Below are 16469 nucleotides of genomic sequence, written 5' to 3' on the forward strand. Positions count from 1 at the left end.
ATATATATATATATATACATATATATAAATATATATATATATATATACATACATATATATATATATATATATATATATATATATATATATATATATATATATATATATATATATATAAATATATATAATGAACCAGAAGTATTTGCTGACAACGTAAGGAAGTAAACGTTAAATAGTGGGTTTGCAGCAATAAAAAATGAAACGTGTACTCTTTTAAATTTTTATTCCAAGCTTTCGGACATTGGTTATGTCCTTCATCAGGGAGCTACAAATGTGATGAATAAATTGTTGGCGTTGGTATAGTTAATTAATATTTATAAATAAATATTTATTTAGAATAATTAAGTGTTTTTGGATGTACAGTAATTTTTTAAAATTTTTAAACATAAAAATAGGTTTTATATATTGAAAAAAGATGAGACTATGATAAATTTTATCAACATTATAATACATCTTCGTTGATACAACCTCATTAAGTTTGTAAGTAGTGAATTTTTTAATTAATTATACCAACGCCAACAATTTATTCATCACATTTGTAGCTCCCTGATGAAGGACATAACCAATGTCCGAAAGCTTGGAATAAAAATTTAAAAGAGTACACGTTTCTTTTTTTATTGCAGCAAACCCACTATTTAAAGTTTACTTAAATATATATATATACATATATATATATATATATATATATATATATATATATATATATATATATATATATATATGTATATGTAGAATCGAACATGACAAAAACGGAAAAAGGAATACCGGCTGCAATTAGAAAAATAGAAAGGGAAGAAAGAGAAAAGGGAAAGAAGACACAAATAGGCTATATGAAATGAAAAAGGTATTAGTTGATGGAAAGAAATCAAAGTAGAATATAGATAAAGGAATTGGAAGACAAGCTATGCATCTTACAGAAATGAAAGAGGGTTAGAAGAGGTTTAGAAGAGGCCGATTTACAATTTATCAGATTTTTGCTATGAAACAAATATCTGTTTGCACATTTTGTTTATAGACTTTAAGTCATACGACTCAATCGATAGAGAAAAACTTTACGAAGTGATGGATCTGTTAAAAATACCTATCACACTTATTGAGTTAGCTCTTAGTTATCTTAGAGCTTAGAGTTATCTCCCAAAAGTAACCCTTCTTTACAAAGGTTGAAAAGAAGCTTTTCTCAAAACTTATTACAATACCAATTTGGCAAATTAAACTACATATAAAAAGATAAAAGATACAAACAATATCATTAAAGCGCCATATTAAACTAGTTTAATCTTGTTTAACTTTATAATTTAGAAAATAAGGAAAATAAAAAAATCGTAAGAAACGTATACTTATTATCTATATAATGACTTTGGATGTTAACAAACTTTCTCCAACTTCATATTTCGTCTTGTCAGGCCGCCAAGACAGAAACTTAATACAGCTAAGTAGATTTTAATCTATTTTAGATACTAGATCTATCAGTATCTTTTTACAAAATTTTGTAAAGGAAAAGTTTAAAAACTCATAAGAAACTTACAAAAAAGACAAAACTGTTGATTGATGATGTTTTCTCCTATGTTCGCAATAAAGAAGATTAATATATACGGAAAGTATAACTATTATTTTACCTATTAAATAAATTACAGAACCTCATTTTTATATAATGTACTAGGAAAGGTAGTTAAATATTAAAAATTTTGCGCGTGTGGAGAGGTTTGGCTTTGAACCATGTTTATTAGGCGCAGATCTTAGTAATCACACATTTCTGACTTAAAATTAAATGTATTGTAATATATTTTCTTTTTAAGACTACTTTAAAAATTTTTAAGCTATTTATAATAAATATTTATTTTTGTTTCCTGAGAAATTCAATTAAGAGATCATATACTGATTTTTTTAACGGGACAATGAAATTTGATATATTAACTGGGTCCGCGATGTGTATTTTGTACAATTTAGATAATAGCTTTTTGGATTATCTATAATAATATATAATGACCCCATGAGTTTGGTACAGTCGAAAATCTGCTGAAGTGTTGTTACACTTACAAAAAGCGCTTTGAAATGATGAATTTTAATTCTAGTTCTAGTGGAAGCATATAATTTCGAAGGAGAAAAAAATAGGTGAGGAATAATGCTATTGGGCAGCGTTGGGTGCAACAACATATTCCTTCTGGTAGTGTCTACTATGAGCAACCTCTAACAATTGTTTTTTAAGGTATGATATCTCAAAATACAAATTTTCCTTAAATAAAAATTTCTGAATTTGTAATTAGTTCCAAGCAATATTTGGAAATTTTCTCATAAATATTGAATGATTTGATGCATTGTCCATGACAATCACACTATGTTTAGGTAATTTTGGAAGAAGAGATTTTTTTAAACCATGATTCAAAAATTAAACTTTTATTGGGCGAAACTGAAATAAAACACTTTATGTTATTACTCGTCTAAAGTTTTTTCACGGTGGCATGAGTATTATACCAGGTCTTACCTAAATAAACAATATGTACTTCATTTCATTTTTCGATACTCAGTTATCTGTGTGATATAACTGTATCTTAAAAACAATATTTTAGGACTTTCCATTAGTGCCTGGCGCTTGTCTATAGTTTTGGACTTAAAATTATTGGCTTTAAGTGATAATCGAAGTGTTGTTGCTGAACATAAGAAAATGTCCTTTCGAACCAGTTCACTTTAAAGACTTTCAATAGTTGGAAAAATATTAGTTGCATACATTTTGTAAATTGTTTTGATTATAGTTTCAATTAAGTGCGGTTCTATTTTTCTGAATTTTTACAATCCTTGTATATATATTCTTGTAGCAGGCTGCTTTGGACACTGATTAAAAAACATGTTTCTACAATTGCCTCTGATTTAGACAATTCAGAACACAGTGCTTCATAAACATGCTTCAGCATACGTTTGGCATTATCAAAGAAGTATTGAAAGTGTCGCTTACGTTTTACTACACAGCTTTGTAAATCGTAGAATTGATTAGAAGGTTCCACTAGCTCTTCAGCTGCAGAATTATTATCACACTTCGGACGCCACATTTAAAAAAGTATCTTCGAAACCGACGAAGTCACAACCAAACTCATTTGCAGTTCTTTATTTGAATTTAACCGAACGCTGTAGTAGTTAATTTATACTAAAAATATTCTTGTTTTGCAAAATCTGCTTTCCCTGGTTTAAAAATAAAATATTATACCTACCTACCCAAGTGAAAAGCACTGGACGAGACGAAACATGATTTTTCCCAATAAACTATTTTATGGTTTCGGTTGCTTAGGCAAATTTTGTTATATCTTACTCGATAGATGCATAAGTCTGCCGATAAAAGGTAACGCACTATGATTTGTCATAATAGCGATATCTGATGTTTTGATATGATCTTGGTCCACGTGGACTGGTCAACAGTTCGATGAAAACTTCAACTGGGTAACTGCCCATATTTTCAAACATAATACCAGGCACATCTGAATGTGAACATCGATGAGCATATTAAAACTTTGTATTATTATACATCTCAGTCATTGATAATTTTGTAGTTAATAACTACTCTTGGTAGAGTACTTTTATTTTAATTTTTTTTGCCTGCTTTTATTACAGATACATATATTTTTACACATCCTTACCGAAATTATGAGGCGATTAAACGAAGTGTTTAGATCTAAGTATCCTGCAACGAAAATTAAATACAGCTATTATTTAAAGTAAAAATTAAAAGTAAAGTTTTCGCAAAAACTTTACTTTTAAATTTGGGCGTCCTCAAAAAGACACATTCATAAAATTTAAAGACTTAAATTTAAAAATCAAAAGTCCCTCTCTAGATGTTTTATAAAAAAGATTGTTGCAGAATTGTTGTTACACAAAATAGTACCAAGTTTTATACGAATTTAAAGGATATTGTTAATGAGTGTCTCGATAGTGACGACATGGTAGACCTCGCATTTCACTACATGCAATATGTTCATCTCCCAACATACCTGCTTAGGAAGTCTTTCAAGAGCTAACTAACGGTTAATGTATTTTGCATACATAATCTTAAAACAGAATTTTTTTTCTATATTTATCACGAAGGACAGCCCAATAAGGCCCCTAATGAAGTATGCACATTTTGATTGATTAAAAAATAACATACCACCCAACATAAAAGAGTGACAACTTTTTAGTGACAACTGTTCTAAGCAAAATACGAACCACCCTATTATAAGATTATGTTTGGCCCTTACAGATATGAGGTGCTTCGATAAAATAAACATTATTTTTCCATTAAAGGTCACTCCTTCTTGCTCTATGACAGGGATTTCGGTGTCATAAAAAGATACTTATAAAAATTTGACAGACTATTTGAAATTCATAAATACACAAAAATTATTGTTAATTCAAGTGCCAAAAGCAAGTTTACTGTAGAATAAGTTAAACCTAGTGAGATTCTTAATTTTAAGCAATGTTGGCCCAACTATTATAAAAAGATAAGTCTTTACACTGAATCTAAAAAAATAACTCTTCCTCGAGGTAAAAAAAAATTTTTTTCAATTTCGACCTTTAATCATTATTAGCTCGGAAACTCCAGGTTATGTAAGGGCATCGGAATATATTAACAGCATTTTTGGTGTTAATCACTTCCATTCGGAAGAAAAAAAAAAGGAAAAAGAAAAGATTTTTGCTTATTTGAGGAGATATGTTGTGGAATGCAATTTTAGATTCCCCATGTCTCTAATAACATCTTTATCAACGTCTGTTTTGCCTTGCAATTCTTAGAAGGCACAGATTAAAGCAGAAATCTGAATTTGGTTTCGAAAAATTAGTTTACGGATTTATTATCAGATGTCGCTATTTGCGTCCATACGAAGCCATGTTAGAGTTGCTTCCCAAGACAGGAAAGATTTATTTTCACGTTCAGAGCGTCTGTGAATAGCCGTCTCTGATGATCCCTATTAGGGTGAAATACTTCTAAGCGGATATACAGATGCGCTATACGTGAAATCAAATCTTAACTATCTTTTTCCTTTTATTCCGATATACTCTTTATGAGTACTAGAAACCAATTCGCTAAAGATTTTTGTTTAGTTGAGGAGATATATTGTGAAATGCAATTTTAGATTCCCCATGTCTCTAATAACATCTTGATCAACGTCTGTTTTGCCTTGCAATTCTTGGAAGGCACAGATTAAAGCATAAATCTGAATTTAGTTTCGAAAAATTAGTTTACAGACTTCCATTTGGATTTACCGAAACACAACAGCCAATTTAATATCGAATGACCCAAAATACCGGCATATCCATATACCCAGCTCCATTCAAGACATGAAGCCAATTTTGGAAACAAAAATATGCCATTTCCAAAGCCATAACCAGTGATATCAGAAAATAAGCGGGAGTTTTACGTCAACAAAATAAATTCCTGGAAGACCAAGACAAAGCATCTTAATAGAGCAGAAAACCATGTTTTTTTTTCTATTTTGTTTTAAACTTAAAAAAAAAATGTATTATTTCTATGTTTTATATTATATTATTACTTTAATTTTGGTTAAATATAGTTTTGTGGCTGTTTTTTACAATAAAATTACCATAATAGAGGATTACAGAAAAACCTAAACAATTTAAGTTGTTTTATAAAATGTATATTTCTAAAAGGACCTAAGTTATTTTTTTTTTGAAATATCTGTCTAATAAAGAAAATCCTAATGGAACAAAGAATAAAAATTTTAAACTATCAAGAGGTTAAAAAATAAACAAATTTTTTCTATTTTTCCCAAAACTTCTTAATATCAGTCCATTTAAGAAATAATTGATTCAATTCCAGACGTACCTGAAACACAAGAATATGACTGGGAAAAACCATATAAAAAAAGGAACATTATAATAAGGTAAAAATGAGAATCTGGAATTCTAATTCAACGCCTAAAAAAGCACAAAGAAAGGAGAACATAAAGGAGACCAGACTACGATATGATAAAGATTACATCCTCAATTACAATTTTAACCAAAAAAAAAACAGTATAAAAGTAACCGTTTTTCATTATTAACAATAACAAGCACAAATTAACGAAAACCTTCTCATTGTTTTGTTTGTATTTTAGATCTTTTGCCGGGTCGTCGATTACGTTACGTAGCTGCCGACATCGGGACGAATACTCCAGCATCGGGACTCCCTCGCGGCAAATCTTCCTTGGCCGCCCACGCAATTAGGGTCATGACCGAAATGAGGGATAATGGCACTGTGGCGTTCATCGGACCAGACGACACCTGTTCTTCGGAAGCGCTGGTAGCCGCCGCTTGGAATCTGCCGATGATTTCCTACGTAAGTATCCAAGAGGGGATTACTTTACTAATGAATCTATATTAATTAAAATATGGGATACGTGACATTTTCCTTTTTGTTATTGTACCATACTAAAATGTGTCTATGTAGATTTTTCTATTAAAATAACATCGTATCATATTCGATACGATGATATATAAAAAAAAGAAAGAAAGAAATATTTTAGAACTTTATAACCAAGTATTGTCAGAAAATGTTAATATTATCATATTTGGAGATTTAAAAATTCCTGGATTTATTATTAAAGAATTTCAAAATCTAAACAATTTAAATCGATATAATACAATTTCAAATTATAAAAATAAACTGCTTGATCTTATACTGTCAAACATATCCATAACCAATCTAACTAGGTCTGGGTCTCCTTTGGTACCTGAAGATTATTATCACCCGGCACTAGAAATATTACTAGAATATAAAGATAATTCATACACTGAGAGTAATATACAACAGTCTTATAGGTATGATTATGCCATGGGGGGGACTTTAATCTTCTGTATCAATTAATAAGGGACACTGACTGGTCAGATATGTATAATTGTATAACTGCTACAGATTGTATTAATCAATTTTACGATAAATTGTATGACTGCATTGATCAAGCCATCCCAAAAAAAATTATTAAAAATAGACAAAAACAGAAATATCCAGCTTATTTTAGTATAGACCTTATTAAAAAAATCAGACAAAAAAACAAATTAAGCAAACATATAAAAATAAGGAAAGCTAGTGCTATCGATAACAATAAATTCAAGAGTCTTAGAAATACTATTAAAAAGCAAATCAAAAATGAATTTATGCAGCATCAAAATAATATTGAAGATAACATTTTGCATGACCCAAATAGTTTTTGGACATTCATAAGAAGTAGGAGACAAACCAGCGGTTTTCCTCACGAGATGTCTTTAAATGATCATACATATACAGGCCCTCAGGATATTGCCATGGCTTTCTCTCATCATTTTAGCTCAATTTATCAGGTATCATCCACACATCAGGGTAGTTCACAGGGATCTTTCAACTTTTCAGTTATTAGTGAAGAAGATGTGAAGGTTAGTATAACAAAATTAAAGCCAAAAAAGGCCACAGGTAGTGATAATATCCCTGCCTATATCTTTAAAGGATGTTCTGATATATTTCAAAAGCCATTATCACATCTATTTAATCTATCTCTTAAAACTAACACCTTTCCAGACAAACTCAAAGAGGCTACCATTACTCCAATTTTTAAATCAGGTAATAGAAACAATATAGAAGACTATCGTCCTATAAGTATCCTTAATTCCCTGGCTAAAATATTTGAATCTATTCTCTATATGAATATACTGAAAAATTTTGAAAATGAATTTGCTCCAGAACAACATGGTTTCTTGCCTGGGTTATCCACAACTAGTAATCTGTGCATTCTGTCTAATTTTGCTAGTGAGACAATAAACAATAAACTCCAATTAGATTTAATAATGACTGACTGCTCAAAGGCCTTTGATATGGTTGACCATGGCATTCTTTTATCGAGATTGAATGAGTTTGGTTTTTCGCATGATGCTTGTACATTTATAAAATCGTATGTGGATTCAAGGTTTCAACGAGTCAAAATTGGTAGGTGTTTATCAGATAAATTTCAGGCTACATCTGGTGTCCCCCAAGGGAGCAGCTTAGGGCCTTTGTTTTTCTTAATTTTTGTCAACTCACTACCACAATCTCTTAAATTTTCTTCTAGTTTGATCTATGCTGATGATTTTAAGCTTTTTAAGACTATACATACTTCAAATGATTGTCAGTTACTACAGCAGGACCTGACCTCAGTTGTGGAATGGTTTAGGGACAACAATATGATCTTGAATATTAAGAAGTGTGGAGTCATATCTTTTACTCGCAAAATCGACTACATTCAAAATAATTATAGAATTGACAATTGTGTAGTATCTAAGAAAACCAAATGTAAAGATCTGGGAATATACTTACAGGCTAACATGAAATTTAATGAACACTATATAAATATTGTTAATAAGGCGTACAAAATATTGGGATTTGTAATAAGAAATTCCAAACACTTTAGTATAAACACAACCATTAGACTATACAACGCTTTAGTCAGACCAAACTTGGAATGTGCATCAGTGGTATGGACTCCTGAAGCCAAAGTTCACATTAATCATATAGAAAAGGTACAAAAAAGATTTCTAAGGTATTGATACCTTAAGAAATACAATGTGTATACTCACCTTACGCCATCAAAAGAGTTGCTTCAAATATTTGGCTTGCAGTCATTAGAGCAAAGAAGAAACATGCATTGTGTTGTGTTTATTCATAATATCATTAACAATGTTAAATATAAGACATGTGGTTTGATCAACTTTATTAGGTTTCATGTGCCAAAGGTCAACCTAAGGGTAAACAGTAATAACCTATTTTCTTGTAGTCCATATAATTCTTGTGCAATAATAAACTATATGCAATATCAGTGTAATGAGTTAATAAAGATCTGTGATATAGACCTCTTTAACTGTAGTGTAAGGGATATTAAAAAATATTATGAATAGATAAGTAATGGACTGAATTTTAAAATTTTATTAACTTGTGTCTTTTTTTTTAATGTGTTTTACTTTCTGTGTTTTTATTTTGTACTTGTGTGTATATTGTAGTATATTGTATTTTTTGTGTGTATATTTTTATACCAAGTAATGAGCACTCTTACATGTAATTACTACCTAGGTGGTGTTTGTAAGTTTTAATAAATAAATAAATAAAATAAATATTTACCTTAAACTATCAATTTTTCCATCTGCAGTTAATATCCGATTTTTAGTCCAGGAAAATAAGCAAAATTGAAGGTTTCGCAAAAGCCATGTATTTGATGAGTTTTTCAGTTAGTATATACCTATAGTAAATAAACCTATATGTTTTCTGCCTAAATTTCGGCGTTGTTTTTGAATTATCAACAAATTTTTTTATAATTTTGCCATTAAACATAATCTACACTCTCCGACACGAAAAAAGGTCATCCTTATAATTTCTGATGAAAATGGTGAAAATTTCTGATTTTTTTTCGGTTCTTTTCACAAATTTGGCAAACAATAAATACTGTTTAGCAGAAAAACTTACAGATAGTCTTTAACGAGAAATGGTTTTTAAATTAAAATTTTCCAGATATTGTACGAAATTCTCAACAATATTTAAGTTATCATTTTACCCTTTCTGTAGTGTTAGAATGAGTCCACACACCATGTTTTTAATATAAAATTTATGTTTATTGATCTCAAACGTATTTATTATCATCGTACTTGTGTTAATTATTGGCAATTTCAAGATGTCTTTGAGTGCAGAAATTGTTGCATCTATTGTTCAGAACAAAAGAAGTCTACGTAGCTAAGAGATATGAAGTTTTATAAAGTACAATGCAACGTGTATGTCTCGTTTTATAGACAGGAGCTTTTAGTCGATGTCCGGGACCACGTCCTCAAAGAAGAACTACTCATCGGTAGGACCGTTTTATTCGCATTCTCAAACTGCTGTCAAAATATATAACTAATAAAATAGGGATAAATGTCAAAAATTTGAATAAAATAGAGTTTAAAACTGGTATAAATTTCATCAAATGTTAAAAATAATGAGCGACAAGAAGAAAAGTAATCAGAAGATAAGTAATTCCCTATCAAATTTACAATGTCAACAAACGATATCTCTATTTCGTTCGACATCTTTCAAAATAAGTGCTGCCACCTATAGTCGTTTGAGAACGCAAATAGCGTCTTCAGTACTAAGAAATCGTCATTCAATTGCTATAGTGGTTAGAAGCAGTCAAACGTCATAAACGTAAATATTAGTAAACGAAGCGTTATAAGACGGTTAAATGTGGCTAATCTAGATGACCAAAGATTCGCTATAGGATCCGAATTTTTTAAAAAAACGTCTTGTAGCCAGATTACATTTCGATAGGGAGTATCGCGATTGGAATGCAGACGACTGAAGAAATGTCATGTTTACCGATGAGTTCAGATTTTGTCTACCTTCACTGGTAGATGGTCGCGGGATCTGCTGATATATCTGTGAAGGCGCGTACAGAATTGTACGTAGCTTATTAGACATCTAATACAAGGTAGACTGTTCCTTGCAATATCAACCCGCTCCCCCAGTGTGACAGACAAAACTGACACAAAGTAGTTTTGGCATCACTTTCTAATTTGTCAGATTTATATTTATCGACCAGGATGACCTAAATGACCAATGAAAAGGAACGCCACTGTTTTGCAACTCTCAGTCTGTCTTATATTATATGTCTATGGTTATCTCTACGAGATCTCTAACCATTGATAGGTCCATAAATGAGATACTGAAAAATTATATTGTCCTACATCCACCATTTATTGGAGAAAACTTCACACTGATACATGATAATGCTCTTATGCCTCCGGCATTGTCAGAGAATTCTTATTTTTTTTTTATTAATAAATAACCCCTTAAGAGTTGTCTTTATACTGAAATCTAATTAAAAGAAACAATGAGCAGTTCTGTTCCGTCCTAAATGAATACTAATAAATACTTAAAACTATAGTAATATTCAATAATGTTTGTACAGGGTCTTTCTTAATTACACTAATTATTTGCACAAGCACTCGTGTACACTAAGCCGCTCTATACACTATTTTTGAACGAATCACTATACTATCGAAGGACTTCACCTTCTTCAGTCTTTTTACTAACCCTGAATTATCCAGGAGTTGGAGAGCCTTGATATTCACAGGTTAATGCAATCTGTGCTCATTATTATATTAAAGGGCATGGTGCGCTGCTTCTTAATACTTACAACGCTGTTCTAATAGTTGCTTGTTATGTTGCTAATAGCGCTGTTGTATTCTTAAAATATTGTTCTTGTTGAACAATGTTCAACCCCAGAGCTGAGCACCGTATGATCATACCTGTTCAAGTATTTATTTATAGATCAAAAGTTTATTTTTATTATCTATGGAGGACTTTGAGTTTTTTTCCTAAGAACCAGTACAATTTTTTGTATTTCAATTTAAGTTCCTCTTGTTTTTTCTTTTTATGGACCTTCCAACAAGGTCTTCGCATTAAGATGCATACCTAGGTACTTCGCAGTATCTGCAATAGGGATTTGGGTGCTATTTATTTCAATTGGCACATTTTGTTTTTTTTTATTAGTGAAATTTACATGCACTCTCTGGTCTCATTTAATTTTATCCTCCATTTTTTAAACCAACCATCGATATAGTTCACTAAAGATTCTAGATGTCTTGCAGTTTCTTTATGATTATTTCCCACTGCCAGAACAGCTATGTCGTTCGCGAATATAGTTATTATTCTATTTTCGAATTCAGGAATATCTTTAGCGCCTTTTCAGTTTTATTGGTAATTATATGTACCTGATCTATTGTTGAATGACTCTCTCTGAAGCCAAAGTAATGTGGAATTCATGTCTATTCTTCGATGATCATCGTTAGCCTTTTCATTAGGATTTTTTCATATAATTTTAAAAGTACAGGCAATAATGAGATGGGCCCGTAGGTGTCATCGAGTGCTTAAGTCTGTGGACTAGTGCGTATTTCGATGCGTATCGCCTAACCTCAAATCCTTTCCATTGGCCAATTGACAAGGAAATCCCTAAAATCGCTACAATACGCATGCACAAAAGAAGGCGTTTTTTAGGCAAGTCAATTCTTCACGTGCTTTTCTAGAGTACTTACTCACATAATTTCACTACCTCCGAATATGCTTTGTCCAAAGAAGTTGTTTTTAAAAACGTTAGTAACTCACTGGCATTATTTTTTGTGTCAATATCCTCAGTTTCGTATAAAGCTGTTAGCTCAGAACGTAATGAAATCAAATCAAAATCTTGTCCATAAAGACGTATCAAAAATTTTATTTGTTTTTCAGGAAAATGTGTCTTTTTAAATGCATTAAAATTGCACAGCCCAAGAAAGTCTAGGTCATCAAAATTCTTAAACCTATTTTCCATGTGTTGGTTTATTCGGTCTAAAATCTGATAATATAGTCGGCGGTAGCATGATTTAACATCTACAACATTATCAGTGCGTATGCGTTTTCTTTTAGGCTCAAAACTTCTTGGTATCATATTATTCCAGCATTTTTTAAAGTCATCTCTCTTTTTGTTAATAACTAAATTAACTTTAAATTCGTTAATTTTCTTTATACAGAAGCCAATATCGTTTATCTTGTATTGTAGTACTAAATAAATTTTCTGAGAATGGAAATATTTTAGAAAAAAGCAAGATTAAAAAATTAAAATTAAAATCGTTTTTTAAACTATCCAAAAATCCTCTCGAGCTATTTATTGTTTCTGTATCCCACTTTTCACCATTCTCCAAACACTCTCAAATAATTCAATTAAAGGATCGCGGTGTTCTAGTACTGTTAATACTAGTCTGTCGTTGTAATTCCATCGCGTTACTGCAACTTTTGGTAGTCTGTGATGGGTAGCTCTTTCGGGGCGACAGACTCAGTAAAACACAGGTTTGAAATAAAAATAAATCTATTAATTTAGTATATTTAATAAAAAAAAAATAAAAAGGAATTCTACGTTGTATACTTATACAATAAATAAAAATAAAATGAATTCTATGTCCCCGTCTGGATCCCGCGATGAATGAAGTCCCCGGCGAACGTCTATAAAAGAAAAGAAATTAATTAGTACTAATAAGAAATGAAATGGGGGAAATCGATCGCGCGCAGATTTATACTCGCTCTCGCTTCAATTCAGCGAAAGCTCCGAATGTACTCGCAAACAAAATATTTAGCTGCGCAGACCCACGGCAATGTTCAATACACAATACCGATGGGTTCCGCTTGGTTAAGGACAGAGTACGATCCTCAATACGGAAATCTCTCTGTCCCGGTTGGCTCTGTGCAGATCCACGGTAATGTTCAATACACAATACCGATGGGTTCCGCTTGGTAAGGGACAGAGTACGATCTTCAATACGGAAATCTTTCTGTCCGGATTGGATAGCTACCAGACTGTCTAATTCCGCTATGCACACACCTTAAATAGCCGTTTTGAATCCCACTTCGCCGTCCCGTTATAGAAGTGGATGCGCAAATATTGACACTTCCACGGTTCGAATTGCTTTAAACGATCAGAACACCGTTACAAGTCTTCGTTTTACAATTGTATCTAAAGCTTGAGTTCGTCTAGAGGATCTAGAAAAAAAAGCAGCCATTCCATTTAAAGTTACAAAAAAAAGTTTGCATTCTTGATCTGCATGACCGATTGGGATAAAACTAAGTTTAGTTTGTGAGCAAAACAGTGTATAAATATCGCACTAGGATATGTTTCTCGCACTTTCAATTGTAGACCCCTTAAATACCCAGCCATAACCGCAGCGCCGTCATACTTTGGGCAATTAACTTGTCATTACCGTTAATCGATTTTAAACGTTCACAAACAATTTTATATAATGTGTCTGCCGTTCTATCTTCTGATACATTTATAAAACCTGAAAATCTTATCTGTATAATTCCGTCTGTATTAACAAATCATACGATTGCAGAGAGCTGGCTAAAATTGGTAACATCAGTTGTTTCATCTAAAATAATTGCAATGAAGCGTGTTTGTTTAATTTCATCAATTATTTTGTTTGAAGCTACTGTCGAAAAAGCAGAAATCAAATCATTCTGAATTAGATTTGAGGTGCTTTGAAACACACTGGATTGTTCTAAATGAGTAAATAATCTAAATTGAAGTAAATAAACAAGGATCGTACTTAGAAATTAGTGAAACAAGATCCATGTAATTGCCCCTATTTGCTGATGTACTGGTTTCGTCGTGACCTCTGAACCCAAGTTCATGGAAACAAAAAAAAACACAGCGTCAATAAGTCTTTTCAGCACATCTCTATTTTTATCAAATAATTCATTAACTCACTTTTAATGAATTACCCAAAGTGTGTTATATTCTATTTTTTCCAAAAACTTTTTCTTTGATGACGGTCTGCAAGTGAGCTTAAGACATGCCATGTCGTTTCACTACCTTATGAAAATTGTTTAAATCGCCCAAACCACTATATTCCAAATACCATTTTCATTTACAAAGAGCAAACAACACCAGCAAAATAGTTTATTCCTAAATTCACAACCAGTTAGCCACTCGTATTGTTCGTAAGATTTTTCCGAATTAAAATGTCGGACTCAAGTTTTTATTTTGGTAGTGAGATTTTTTATTTCAGGCTTCGACCTACCTCTAATTAAAAAAACAGTAATACCTTAGCTTCTTTTATCAATTATTTTATTATTTTTATTAATAATAATAGTAATTTTTATTATTATTTTAGGTCGATTGTTTTGATATTAAAAATAAAACAAAATAAAAGATAAGAACACATGATTTAAAAATATTAAAGCTATTGATCAAAAAAAGCTGTAATATTATCGTTTTCTCTATTCGTGCCATGTAAATATATTATAGTACCTTTAATAATTATGTTCCAATTTTCACCAAAATTCAACGATCTAAAGCGTTATCCACGGTACTTATCATGATCCACGATTAGTTTACCGTGAGATATATTTGCTATAAAATATTATTTTAATAAATTAAAATAAAATACGACTACAATTTTCATAGAACTATTTATTGCTTACTATACATGTTTACAGAACTGAGTTTTGTTAGATACTACTAAAAATTCATTACAAATGCCTAACAGAAATCCCTGGTAGAGGGGAGGGCGTTACTAAGAACTGTATAATTTTACCTTAGGGTAAAAACATAAATTACAAAATCATTCATGTTGTCCTTATCAGAACCATATACAGACGCGGCGGATGCGACAACAATAGCCGACGGATTTGCCGGGTACATACTTTCTAAAGGGAGGGATTATAATAGACAAATTTTCCCTAGAAATATGTAAAACTAATTAATATTTTAATCTTTTCATAGATTTCTGGAAACTAAAACTTACCCAAAACCTAAAAATTACAACTGTGAATCTAAATAAAATAAAATCGAAAAATAATATGAACTAAATTATAATGAGACGGAATAGTACTTAAAAAAGTTTCTAATTAATATGTACCCCGGTTATTACTTATGGGTCGTATGAACTTAAACAAAAGCAAATGCTGATAGAATAAATAAAATACAAAAATCTACGGAGAAGCAAATGCTTTATATATAAAACCATAGGATAAGAAGATAAATATAAGTAACTTGATTAGAGAGAAATCGATACCAGGTGATATCGGAATAGAAAGAGTAAAGCTAAAATTATAATTATCAGTAGACACATTGTAGCATTTTCGTTTTATCCCGTCTATAATAAAACACCGAAAAATATTCTAAATATTTTGCGTCTCTTAGACTGATAATATAAACATTTTTAGTCTGTTTATAATATCACAAATTGATTTTTCTTTTGATATTAGTTCCGCCTAGATATTTACGCTATAAATAAATATGAATCTTTCCACTTAGATTGTTGGGAAAATTTATGCTGACAAGCGGATGATTTTGGGAGGATGATATTACTACTCGGTGGACCAGCTGCCAGAGCATCCGATTTCATTGTTTGAGTCCAGATTTTGTCATTGAAAATTCATTAATGTAGCAGTCAAAGAGAACATATTTTGGTCTAAATGGCAAAACATCACTAAGAGTTTTAAAAACTGGAAAATGTTAGCATAATTCGATGAGTTTTGGTTAGAAGGAGGTGATTTAATCTCGAAATGCTATGTGGCAGTCTTTGTAAAGTAAGATAATCACCTGTTAGTTACTGTATTCCGCGTGAAGGGATCTGGTAACAGCGTTTCTGAGGGCTTAGTGGGTCTACATGGTTTAAAGTGAAAATTAAGCAGCCGAGTTTTGAAGAATACATATTGTTATCATCCAGGATAACCTGAGGCCCAGTTTGATGTTCGACTTCTCCCAATATTTGTCTAGGTTTCATTTTGTGTCTCCCGTGAGTTGGATTCAGATCGTTTGAAGTTTGTGTGGGATATTGTTTTTGTATTCAAATCTAAGGCAACAAACTTTTTAATTAATTAAATTAATTCAAACTCTTATTTGCTTCCATTTATAAGTCTACCACACAATTTGTCAACTGCTAATAGCGAAACCTTAGAATTGCTAATAAATTTTATTAAAGATGTAAAAGTGAAAATATAAATTAGT

The 16469-nt window shown here is 31.2% G+C and overlaps 1 protein-coding gene across 4 annotated transcripts in view; it reads left to right on the forward strand.

Annotated features, from left to right (window-relative positions):
- Positions 1-16469, forward strand: part of LOC140449253 (guanylate cyclase 32E-like) — a 458979-nt gene that overhangs the window by 110311 nt on the left and 332199 nt on the right. For all 4 annotated transcript variants that reach the window (XM_072542462.1, XM_072542460.1, XM_072542461.1 and 1 more), the window contains exon 2: positions 6078-6298. In XM_072542462.1, the coding sequence (XP_072398563.1) occupies positions 6191-6298 (108 nt within the window). In that variant the 5' untranslated portion in view covers positions 6078-6190. The remainder of the gene's footprint in view (positions 1-6077; positions 6299-16469) is intronic.

The sequence above is a fragment of the Diabrotica undecimpunctata genome, chromosome 1 (genome assembly GCF_040954645.1).
Source record: "Diabrotica undecimpunctata isolate CICGRU chromosome 1, icDiaUnde3, whole genome shotgun sequence".
Lineage (NCBI taxonomy): Eukaryota > Metazoa > Arthropoda > Insecta > Coleoptera > Chrysomelidae > Diabrotica > Diabrotica undecimpunctata.